Below are 11,948 nucleotides of genomic sequence, written 5' to 3'. Positions count from 1 at the left end.
AGACAAAAAAAAAAAAAAAAAAAAAAAAAAAAAACAACAAAAAAAAAACTGGTCATGGCAAAGTCTAGAGGAAGAGAGATCATGGCAGAGGAACAGTAAGTGCCAGACCACCAAGACAAGAAGAAGCTTGGCAGGAGTATGGGAGGAATTAAAAGAAGAGTGGAGGGCTTGGGGCAGAGAGAAGCAGGAGGACAGAAAAAGCAGGCAAGGTCAGAGACTTGGGCTGGGCCTATAACAGACAGGACCTGAACACTACAGTCATGAGTCTGGATTTTATTTTTTTTTTTTTAAGATTTTATTTATTTATTTCACAGATCGTAAGTAGGCAGAGAGGCAGGCAGAGAGAGAGAGGAGGAAGCAGGCTCCCTGCTGAGCAGAGAGCCTGATGTGGGGCTCGATCCCAGGACCCTGGGATCATGACCTGAGCCAAAGGCAGAGGCTTAACCCACTGAGCCACCCAGGCGCCTCGAGTTTGGATTTTATTATAGGAATAATGGAAACTCATTGGGAGGTTTTAAGAAGGGAAATGGAAAGAATTTCAGGGAGACAAGGTAGAAACAAGGACACTAGTCTGAAGGCAACTGCAGGCATCTACAAGAGAACTTATGGTGGCTTGGACCAGGGTGGGACCAGTGGAAGTAAAAGAGGTACGTAGATTCTGACTTTACTTTGAAAGTTAAGCAGAGGGGCATCTGGGTGGCTCAGTCAGTTAAGTGTCTGCCTTCGGCTCAGGTCATGATCCCAGGTTCCTGGAATCAAGCCCTGCATCAGTCTCCCTGCTCAGCAGGGAGTCTGCTTCTCCCTCAATCCCTGCTGCTCCCCCTGATTGCTCGCTCTTTCTCTATCTGTAAAATAAATAAATAAAATCTTTAAAAATTAAAAAAAAAATTTAAGTTAAGCAGAGACTACTTCCTGACTGGTTGGATATACTTACTGGATGAAGGAAAGAGGTAAGTCCAGGATGATTACAATGGTTTTGGCCTGAGAAACTGGAATGGTGGACAAGCCATTACTGACATGAGGAGGATGGGAGGGAGCTGGTTTAGAAGAAAAACAGCAAAAGGTGAGTTATGAGGGTGTTGATTTTGAAATGCTTTAGTGGTATTAGGTAGGCATTTGGATATTCACCATTATTTGGTCACTACCTCCATGAGCCATTGGAACAATTGTTCATATAATCATTTTCTTTAAATCAACTTTAAATCAGTTCACTTTTTTCTTTAACTCCATACTAAGCAGTAATATTCATAACATCAAGGCTTTCATAGACTACTGGTATTTTTTCTCAATACACATTAAAATTAATAACGACAAACATAGTTCCAGGTCCCCTTGAAGTTCAACACTGACATTTTCTCCATGCCCAACCCCCAACAAAGTCTGGGCATCTAGCATACAGAGACTTGAATTCAGCCATTGGCTTTGGCACTCAGGAGCCTCCCAGGGCATTCGAAGGGATTGCAGTAACGCGGGATTGCAGTAACGCATTCGGAAAGGAAGATCTGGTCCTACAGCTCAGCGAGGCCCTGAGGGCAGCCACCTAACTGCCTCAGTAAACCCTGCTCAGCCCTCGGCTTGGTAGGGGGTCTCACAGAGCAGAGCCCACCACCTTTTTCTTAGGTCCATGCGCCCTCTGGTGGCTGGGTTCTCTGACTGTGCATTGGGGGCTTCTGAGCTCATTTCCAAGCTTTGGAGAAGTGGGGGGACCCTCTACCTTAGCTTCCTTTCAAGGGAAGGGGTCAAATTAGCTTTAGGCTCAAGGCTAAGGAACAAATAGGTGCTGCTGAGGCTGGGACTCAAGCTGGGCTGAAGTGGAGGCAGCAGTCTGCCAGCCAACTGAAGCCACCAAGGGTCAGACCAAAAAGGGAGGGAGAGTGGTGGGTAGGAGCAGGCAATTTTGCTTTCTATAGAAGGTCACCAATGCAAATAAAAGCACATTGATAGCCATATACAAATAGGACAATTTGCCTTAGGTAGGTATCTTCAGAGGAAAATAAAGAACATTTCAATTCAAATATTTTTAAGAGCAGGGAACATCAGACTATGCTGAATAAATACATAATGGAAAATGTACTTCAGCTCTTAAATTATAGCCAGTTGCGGGAGAGAAGTGGGGGCGGTGGCCAGCAACAGGCAGGAGAGAGTCATGCTCTTGCAGAAAGCAACCAAGGAGGGGACTGGAGTGGGGGGAACACAGAAAGAGACACTGTCTGCCTAGGCTGACATCCAGATGCTCACACAGGCATCCACACCACATCTACAAAAGTGTTCACACAGGTGTGTGTGTGTGTGTGTGCATACATACACATGTGTGCATGTGTGCATACATACACATGCACACACACACATATTCACTTACTCACACACTCCAAGCTTCATGGATATCTTTTTCTGTAACTCTTTCATCTTTTTCTCAAACAAACTGTGTTTAGATGAGAAGCCAACTACGAGATAAACACAGTCCAGGGTTCAGGACAGTCTCACATAGAAGGCTATGGTAGGCCTCAGAGAAGAGGCCCCTGAACTGAGTCTCAGAGGAAGAAAAGGCAGAAAAGAGTGATCCAGGCAAAGGGAACAGCATAAAAAATGTCCTAGAAACCTAAGAGAACATAGATAATCAAGACACTGCAAAAGGTGATTAGACTGGAAGATGTCTGGGGAGAGAGTGGGAGCAGAGCCCTAAATCCTGCATCTCAATCCAGTGGGTTCCCTAGACAACCCAGATGAGTCACCTACTTTGCACTGCAGAAAAATAGGTCCAAGATTCAATGTCTGCTAGATTGATGTGGGCTGAAACTCAGGTATCCATTGTGGCTGGACAGAGAGTGAACCAGGCTTCAGGGGGAAAGGCTGCAGATTTCTTGCCAAAACCAAAGGAATATTTTTCAGTGCAGTCATCCCATTCTTCTGGACCCAGTGCCATTCTAGGCAACAAAACTAATATCTACTCTCGGTTCCAGCATGTAGAGAAACTGAGCTCCTTAATGTAGCCTTAGCTATGGTCATCTGGGCAAGCAACTGGTTGGGTCCTCAAGGGCCCCACTTCGCAGTGGCTCAGCCTTTAATGAAGTGATGGGAGTTAGAGCCCTTTCTTCCAGCCCAGCACTCAAAGGGAGAGCATACGCAGAATGTTGTTCCATCATGAATGCTGTCTCCCTACTTCTGCCATTCCCAGGGATCACGTCCAAGCATGGGTAATGCTACATATCCCTCCAAGTGAGTCTGTCCCTGGCTAGGATTTGTTACTGTAACATAGGGAAGAGGCCAAGAAATTACATCAAATGTAAAAGAAGTCTGGATAGAAGGATGAATTCCAATGAAGGTCAGTGATGACACCTACACCCAAGCAAATTGGACTACATAAAAATTAAAAATTTCTGTGTGTCAGTGGACACAATGAACAGTGAAAAAGTAACCTATGGAAAGGGGGGAGGAATTGCAAATAATATACCTGATATGGGCTAATACCCAGAATATATAAAGAACTCCTACAACTCAATACGAAAAAAACAAACAAACAACATGATTTAAAAATTTGGAAAGGACTAAATAGACATTTTTCTAAAAAAGATATAAAAGTGGCCAACAAGCATATGAAGAGACGCTCTATATCACTATTTACCAGGGAAATGAATATTAAGACTACAATGAGATACCACCCACACCCATTCAGATGACTATTATAAAAAATTTTTTTATAAAAAGGAAACAAGTATTGATGAGAGTGTAAAGAAGTTAGAATCCTTGTGCACCGTTAGAGGGGATGTAAAATGGTACAGTTGCTACGGGAGACAGTATGATGGGCCCTCAAAAAATTAAAAATAGAATTACTGTGATTCAGAAATTCCACTTCTGGGTATCTTCTCAAAAGAAGTGAAATCAAGAACTTGAGCAGATATTTGTGTATTCATGTGCATAGCAACATAATTCACAGTAACCAGAAAATGGTAACAACTCAAGTGTCCATCAATGGATGAATGGATTTAAAAAATGTGGTCTAAAACATGCTATAACACAGATGAACTTTAAGGACATTATGATAAGTGAAATAAGCCTATCACAAAGGGATAAATAGTGTATCATACCACTTACATGGGGTATCTAAAGTAGTTAAGTCATAGAAACAAATTAGAATGGTGGCTGCCAGGTGCTAGCAGGGAGGGAAAATGGAGAGCTGTTGTTTGATGGGCACAGAGTTTCAGTATGGGAGGATGAAAATATTCTGGAAATTTGTTTCACAACAATGTGAATGTACCTAACACTATGAAACTGTACACTTAAAATAGTTAATATGGTAAATTTGATGTGTATTCTACCATGATTAATAGAGACATAGAAAGATAGATGATAAATAGACAGATAGGTTGGTAGGTAGATAGAGGTAAGAGGTAGGCACAAGAGCATCTGAGTCTGTACCTAGAGCTTCTTGCCCACTAATTAACATTTGTTCTTTGGGTTCCTAATCATTTGGTGGTACCCACTCAAGTATCTGCTCCTCCAGAAGATCCTCTGCAAATCCCCAGACGTAGCTAGTGTTTCTGTCAAGACCCAGCTACAGGCAAATGGAAACAGGAGTTCGGTGTGTTTGCTCATTGCCCCAGTGAGTAAGCATTTTCTGAAAGCTTCCTCTGGGCCAGGGATGTCCTGAGGTTGCAGTCAAAGCAGTGAGGGAGAGACGGTCTTGGGCCTGCCCTCAAAGAGCCCATAGTCTGGAGGGGAAACCAGTTCTGTCAAAACCAACCACACAGCATGATAAAAGCCAAGACATAGACTTGCAAGTGCTGTGGGAGTCTAGAGAAGGGGTGACTGACTGCCTAATTAGGAACCTTCTCCAAGAAGGTGGTGCCTGAGCTGAGTCCTGAAGGACCAGTGGAGCTTAGACAGCAGAAGACAACAGAGAGTGTTCCAGGCAGGTTGAGTCCTGGATAAGAGGGAAAAAGAGGGGAGAAAAGGAAAGAATGTGAATAGCAGAGTCAAGCAATAACCACAAGTAGTTTGAATCAATTTATTAACTTGCAGGTACCTCTACTAAAGATCTGAACTTGAAGAGTCTCCTACATACAGCCAGCCTCAGGACTTCTTCAGTAATGCTCTGTATAGAGGGGTGATGGCTAGAGCTCCCACCCACCTCCTTCTCTAGGTGGCATTTCCTTGCTCCTCACTCCTTGCCCTGGAATGGACCAGAAACCAAGAGAATTATGATGTCTCTAGCCAAAATGGCTACAGAGACCTCACTCTTGGCTGGCAACATTGAGGTGGATGAACAGAGCAGGACTTGGAGTGCCTGATGGAGAGGCAGCCCTGAGTGAACACACTCCTACCTGCCACCTTCCTTCCCCTGTCCTGGGAGATAGACACAGCATCTATGCTAACTGTCTGCAGTAATTTTGTGAACTGCATACATGTGCAGAGAAATGGGGGTATTCAGAACACATATTAGAAAAACAAGGACCAGAACCAAGTGGGAAGCATCTATATGCAAAAGAGCCTAGAAAGAGGGCAGATCTGCAGTAAGGTGCAGTGTCCTGCAGAAGGACTTCTTCAGAGAAGATCATTGCTCAGGCTCCCAGTCCCAAGAAAGACCCCAAGAAAGCAGCAGAGTTCAGCTGCTCCTCTCTTCTTTCCTCAGACTTGGACAGGTTAAAGCTCCTGGAAGCTGAGCCAACATGGTCTGCACTGTGCATAAGCTTGGTTAACTGGACTTGGAGGAGGGCTCCAAGATGATTGAGCCAAAAGCCTGGTACAGAGAGGCTTCAAAGAGAATTCAAGAGGGTAATGCATACAAATATGGATACCAGCACAGCTCTTCTTGTTCCTGCAGTCAAGGCCAAGGCTGGGAAGGCAGTTGAGCCCAAGCTCTTATAGCTCATCAGCAGCAGCTGGCTCAGGGCTGTTCATCCCATCTGACAGGTAATCCTCTTCATTGTTCTGCTTCATCTTGGTTTCCAGAACTGTAATGCGCTGCTTGAGTTTCTGCTGGGCTCCGGTGTACTCGGCCAGCAGGCGGCCAAAACGAGTGTACAAGGTCTCCATGTTGGTCTCCAGCTGCTCTAGCTTCTCCTGCACATCTACTTCCATGCTGGCTGCCACCTCATTCTCATCCAGAAGTCCCTCCTTCATCAGGATCTCCCGGCCCCTCTCCTCCAAGACCTTCTTGGCATCAGGGTATTCAGTCACAGCTTCCATAAGATCATCCTTGGACAAGCAAAAGAGATCTGAGTAACCAAGGCTACGGATATTGGCTGTGCGTCGATTGCCCATTTTGCTGCCCTTAATGTTAAGGATACTGATCTCTCCAAAGCAACTCCCAGCTGAGAGCAAGGCATATTGAGTAACACCATCATCTGCCACTACTGCCAATTTGCCTTCCTTGATTATGTACATCTCCTTGCCAATATCCCCCTTGCGGCAAATGTAATCTCCAGGGCTGAAGACTTGAGGACGGAGTTTCAATACCAGCTCCACCAGCAGGCCAGCCTCACAATCCTGGAAGATGCGCACTTTTTTGAGTGTGGACAGATGGACATTGATGGCTATCTCAGCCCTCAGCTTGGCTGGCAAGTTCTTGAGAACTTCCCGCTCATCCACACTCTTCTTATTGGTCCACAGGTAGTCAAACCACTTAATGACCTTGGCTTCCATCTCCTTGCTGACCTTTCGGAACTGCATGTAATGTTTGACAGCATCAATCTTGGCCTGAAATTCAGCCCGGGTGGCATTCATGTTGGAGATCATGGAGCCCACATTTCCCACAATAGTGGCAAAGATGAGGACACCAATCAGGAAGTCAAAGATGACAAATAAGTACTCCTCATCCTTTACAGGGGGTGGTGTCTCCCCAATGGTGGTGAGTGTCAGGGTAGACCAGTAAAGGCAGTAGATGTATTCCCTAGCCAGGTAGCCATACTCGGGGTCAGTGATGTTGGGATAAACCCAGGTGTCAACCCCAAAGCCAATGGACTTGGAAATGGCATAGTAAATGCAGGCATTCCAGTGGATGATGACCAAGATGTAGAGGACCAGGTTGCTGATTCGGAAGATGTTGGGGTAGCTGGTGCGTGTCTCAGTGCGGTCAAAGAATTCAAACATGCGGGCAAAGTGTAGCAGGCGGTTAAAGCGCAGCTCAGGGCTGTGGATGCCCACAGCAAAATAGATCAGGTCTGTGGGAATGATAGAAGCCACATCCAGCTTGAACTGCAGGGTGTGGATATAGTTGTCCCGCAACTTCTTAGGATCTTTGACCAGCAGCCCCTGCTCCAGAAAACCTAGTAGAGATGCAAACCAGTATATCAGCTCTGCCCTCAGGTCTATCCCTCCCAATAGGCTGACGCTCAGCAAGGGACAAACTGTGCACTGAGCCCTGCTTCCCAAGGAGAAGTATAGGAAACTCATTAGCAGAGCTGGCCTAAAGGACCTCAAAAGATGACCCCCAGGTCTGAACCTCACTAAGCACATGGTGACTCTGAGGTTCAAAGAGGAGCAGACACCAACCCAGGTCCCAGCTAGGCAATTTAGTCCAACACTGTGTCAAGAACTCTTCTTAAAAATGTAGACTCGGGACTTTGGACCTATGGGTCATGCTCCTGTGTATGCAACCCAGTTGTTCACATACCTGTGCGCAATCGAATGAAGAGGTCGGTGATATACACTACGTCTGAGAAGTAGTCCAGCACCAGCCACACTAGATAGTAGCCTTTCTGTAGGTCACTGAAGCAGGCTCTGCAGGAAGACAGGAATGGACTTTATACTCAAAGTCAGCCAAGGCCCTCTGGAGGCCTCAAACTGAGTGCCCACTGAGCAAAGGGCTTGGGATGGCTACCAGGAACATGGATCAATCGCCATCAGTTTAATATCATGAAGAAACTTATTGAAAAGCAACTTCTACTCCAATCCTTATTATTACATAGACATCCTTAAATGAGTTCCACACTGACCATCACTTATCTCTCATCCACTAGACCATGAGTTCCAAGAAGGCAGAGACCACCTCTAAGTCATTACTGCCTTATGCCCTAACCCAGAGCACCAGAATTTGACAGGTATGAGTTGAATGATAAATGAGTCACTGAAAGTGTGAAATATAATACACAGCTGAATAGTCTCCATGCCCATTTCTGCAACCTATACCTATTGAGAACCCAACATAGACAACTGGCCAGTCCAGGTGAGAGAGAAGATAGTACCTGGGGTTAACCTAGAGGCAGTGGGAATGAAGAGTTTGGAGAATTCAGGAGTTTTAGGAGGAATAGACAAGACTTGGTGATTGAATGTATAGGGACCTAAAGAGGAGTAGAATAGGAGATAGAACCCAGGATGATGACCCAGTGAGTGTACCAGTCAAATGGAAGAGCAGTTAATTCTGACTACATGGTCACATTTCAGATAAAACCCCAGCCCCCTCCCCTGGTGCACAAACCTACAGAATAGTCCTGTGCCTGCGTGATGTTCACTTGAAGTCCTCCGGCCACACTAGGCCATCCTGAGACAGGGTCTTAGCATTTGTTCCCCCTCCTCAGAATGTTCCTTTCACCAGCCTCAGACATCTAAATAACTGATTCCCTCTCACCATTAAGGTCTCAGCTAAGGTGTCACCTCCTCAGAGGTGTCTACACTGACTGTCCTTTCTATAGTAGCTTCCTGTTCTGTTTTGTTCATGTTTACTGCCAGTGTCTCCCACTAGCTTGAGAGCTCCAAGATAGCAGAGACCTTATGTGTCTTATTCACCACATTATCCCCAGCACTTAGCACAGAACCTGGCATCCAATGGGTGCTCAGTCAAACCCTTGCTGAATGAATAACTGAAGTGGGAGATGGGGTGGGGTGGGAAATGATGTCAAGGAGATCCACCTGTAGAGAGTGGCTTTGGAACTGAAACTGCAAGAAGAATCTCCACAGGCTAAAAAAGAGGAAAGGGAATTTTCTCTCGAGGAAACAGCATGTTATGACCCAAGAGTAGTGAATGCTGGGGCTGGGGTATGTCCAGAAGGTGGAACCAAGGAGAAGTCCAAGTCCAGAGGGCCTTGAAGTTCACTCTGAGGGCTTCAACTTCATCCTGTGACCAATGGGGGGACCATTGGAGGGTTTGTGAGGAGGAACTGATGTAAACAAATTCCAGTTTCTACCAATCACACTAGTTGCTAGTGTGAAGGATTTTTGGAGGGGGCAAGAGTGCCTACAAGAAATGGGGGCAAGGCTATTGTAGTTGTCTCAGAGAGAGAGGAGGGTGACCTTATCCAGGACAATTTGTTGTAAATGGAGAAGTAGGAACAGATAACAGGGAAGGTAGACATGAAGCTTTGGTAGCATATAAAGTTGGGAAGTAGAGGGCATTTGGGGGTTAATAGGGCAGAAGGAGGTGTTATTGACAAGCCCGGAATCCAGAAAGAAGGCTGGGTTGTTTGAGCTCTGTATCCACAACTGGGACTGGTGTACTCTCAACCCCAAGGCCTGTGCCCTAGGATGTTTGAACACTCTCTTCTAGACCCCTCCCTGCTCACCTGGCCACCAGGAGGCACCAGTTGTAGAGGACAGGCATAGCAATGACAAATAGCCAGCGGTAGTACCAGTCTCCAGCTGGATCCAAGACAAATAGTTCAAATTTCTTCCTGAGGAGATAGACAGAGGCCAGGCTTAGGGACTGGGTCCTCAATGTGGCAGCACCCCAGTTCCCAGAGGCCAGGGGTCCTTTGAAAAATAATGCTTAAGAGGATGTACAGGACTGGATTGGCTCAGGACCCCATTTTCAGGGAGCCACAACTTAGTACTAGGCATCTGAGTAGAGCCCAGATGGGCAAGGGTCACCCCCTTCCTATTTTAATCCCACATAGACCCATTTTTTTCCCATGCCTTCTGGAGGCCCCTTGCCCAGAGGGCATGGCATGGCAAGGGGCAATCTTTTCAGTGGAGTGGGCCTCAGGGCCAGAGAAGGGACTTCCACAGGATGGTAATAAGTGCTCAGAACCCATTTCCATATCTCTCCTGGGAAGAGAGAGGCACTCCAAGAATGTAAGTGCCACATGCATCCTGCCCACTCCACCCCCCCGTTAGGTCCCTGGCCTCCATCTCCCAAACTGCTTTCCCAGATGCTACATCCTAGCTTGGCAAAAGCTCTTTTGCTCCACTGGCCAGAAGTGGGGAATGTCGGCTTGGCCAGACATCCCCAGTCGCCAACTCATTCCTCAAAGAACGACCCTCCAGCTCCACCTTCTCCATCCTCCCCAATCCCTCCTGCTCAGTTGTTCCTAGGCCTTGTCTAGCCAGTCAGCCCCCAGGATGGCCTCCTCAAAGGCCCACCTCTGTACTGACATTAGGGTTGATGTGGGCATACTCTCAGCAGCAATCCCTAAATGCACCCTCTTCTGCATTTACTGACTACAGGAACTAAGACTGGGGCTGGCACACATTCAGGTGCCCCTGTTGTTTGTTTCATGATCAGCAGGAGGACATCTGGTGAGGGGCAGCTTGTGGAAGAAAAGCTACCAGGGGTTCCCATGGTAATTGGCTGCTGGATGTTGGAAAGGCTGTGAACAGGGACAATGGAAGTGTACTAGAGTTAAAACCATAGGATGGATGTCTCCCCTGCCAACTCCTTTCCCTGCCATGGCAAGGCTTGGTATAGACCCCAGTCTTCCTCTGTCAGTGGCATAAGAAATCCCACCAAGCCCTACAATTTCATGCTTGAGAGCCCTGCTAGTCCTACAAGCTGGACAGCTATACTTTGTGTCCTTGTCCTCATTGTCCTTGTTGCCTTTGCCATCCCCTTGCTGCGTTGTCACGGTCTGGAGCTCAGGTCCACGGAAACGCTCAAGGAATGAGTCAGGACGAGGTTCCTCCTCACGGAAATTCTTGTTGGCCCACTCTCTGATGATCCCCACCAGGCGGACAATCCTAGAGATGAGAGGAAACATGAGCCAGAGAGGAGAATCATGCTGTTCAGAAAGGATGTGGACTCAAGAGCTCACTCTCTTGTGAGGGAGATGGAGAAGGGAACTTGGAAACAGGCCAGTCTATAATCTCCTCCATGCTGAGCTGGGATGGGGGCCAGCATTGAGAGCAGGGGGCTGGGGTTCAGTATGACTCTAAATGCAGCCTAAGGGGCAAGCACTTGCTCTTGGAAGACTTCCTGTCAGAGGTGCCATCTCAGTTGATTGTGGTGAACAGACAGTGCTCTCCAGGGCAAGATAAAAGTTGTGCTAATGGAGGACAGGCCAGGAGGAAGATTGACCCAGGCTTCCTGATTTCCCTATGGAGCCTATGACTCCAGGCTGCAGACCTCAGGAACCTCTACCTAGACCCCTTTTTTGGGAACAATTCTTCCCCTCTCTCCCAATAGTGAGAAAGACAACTCTGAAGGCAATACTCCACCGATTACTCCCAGCTTGTTCACAGGAGTCTCCTCAAGAGAAAAATCCTTCCCAGGGTTCCTAGCAGAAAGGCTCACTGCGATTGAGAGAAGGTGAGTTATTGTAGCCACTCTGACAGGCCCCATGGGCAGAAACAGGGAGCAGGAATGCAGTACTGGAACTCACCTATGGAAGCCACCCCTCCCCCGCTGGGGGGCATCCATCTCGGCCAACCTCTGCAGTTCTGAGGAGGTGTCATCGTCGGCTGCAGACTGGGGCCTATAGAGAAAGGAGCAGAGATGACCAGGGTTTCTCTGAGCATACTTTGTCTCCTATCAGCACTTTTCTCTCCTGGGAGGTACCTAGAAATCCCATAGTCCCTTTTTAGAGGGTATCCTTAAGCCAAAAGATGGTTTGCTCTGTGATAATGAGGCAGAGCTGGGAGAAAGTAGCTTACCAGGCCATCTCTGAAATGATCCAGCCTCAGCAGACTCACCTGCTACTGGTCCTGTGGTCATCTTTGCCATTGGCCTTGATGGCCGGAGGTACATGGTGGTTGTGGTTATTGGCTGGGGAACTCTTCACGCCATTGGATTTTTCTGTCAT

The 11,948-nt window shown here is 47.0% G+C and overlaps 1 protein-coding gene across 1 annotated transcript; it reads right to left on the bottom strand.

The window, feature by feature from the left end:
• Positions 1–5,859: 5,859 nt before the first annotated feature.
• On the bottom strand, positions 5,860–11,948 carry CNGA2 (cyclic nucleotide gated channel subunit alpha 2). Its single transcript, XM_045994843.1, has 6 exons — positions 11,839–11,948; positions 11,529–11,621; positions 10,717–10,887; positions 9,498–9,605; positions 7,613–7,719; positions 5,860–7,265 (listed from the first exon to the last, which is right to left on the bottom strand). The coding sequence occupies exons 1-6, from the start codon at positions 11,946–11,948 to the stop codon at positions 5,860–5,862; spliced, it is 1,995 nt and encodes a 664-aa protein (XP_045850799.1).

This window comes from Meles meles, chromosome X (assembly GCF_922984935.1).
Source record: "Meles meles chromosome X, mMelMel3.1 paternal haplotype, whole genome shotgun sequence".
NCBI lineage: Eukaryota > Metazoa > Chordata > Mammalia > Carnivora > Mustelidae > Meles > Meles meles.
This window is presented reverse-complemented; position numbering and strand designations above follow the sequence as displayed.

Excerpts from the sequence above, each read along its gene's own strand:
- CNGA2 (XM_045994843.1), bottom strand. The coding sequence starts at position 11,948 with ATGACAGAAAAATCCAATGGCGTGAAGAGTTCCCCAGCCAATAACCAC. Across the intron at positions 11,622-11,838 it reads GACCACAGGACCAGTAGCAG|GCCCCAGTCTGCAGCCGACG; the intron begins GTGAGTCTGCTG and ends CTTTCTCTATAG. Across the intron at positions 7,720-9,497 it reads TGGTGCCTCCTGGTGGCCAG|AGCCTGCTTCAGTGACCTAC; the intron begins GTGAGCAGGGAG and ends GTCTTCCTGCAG.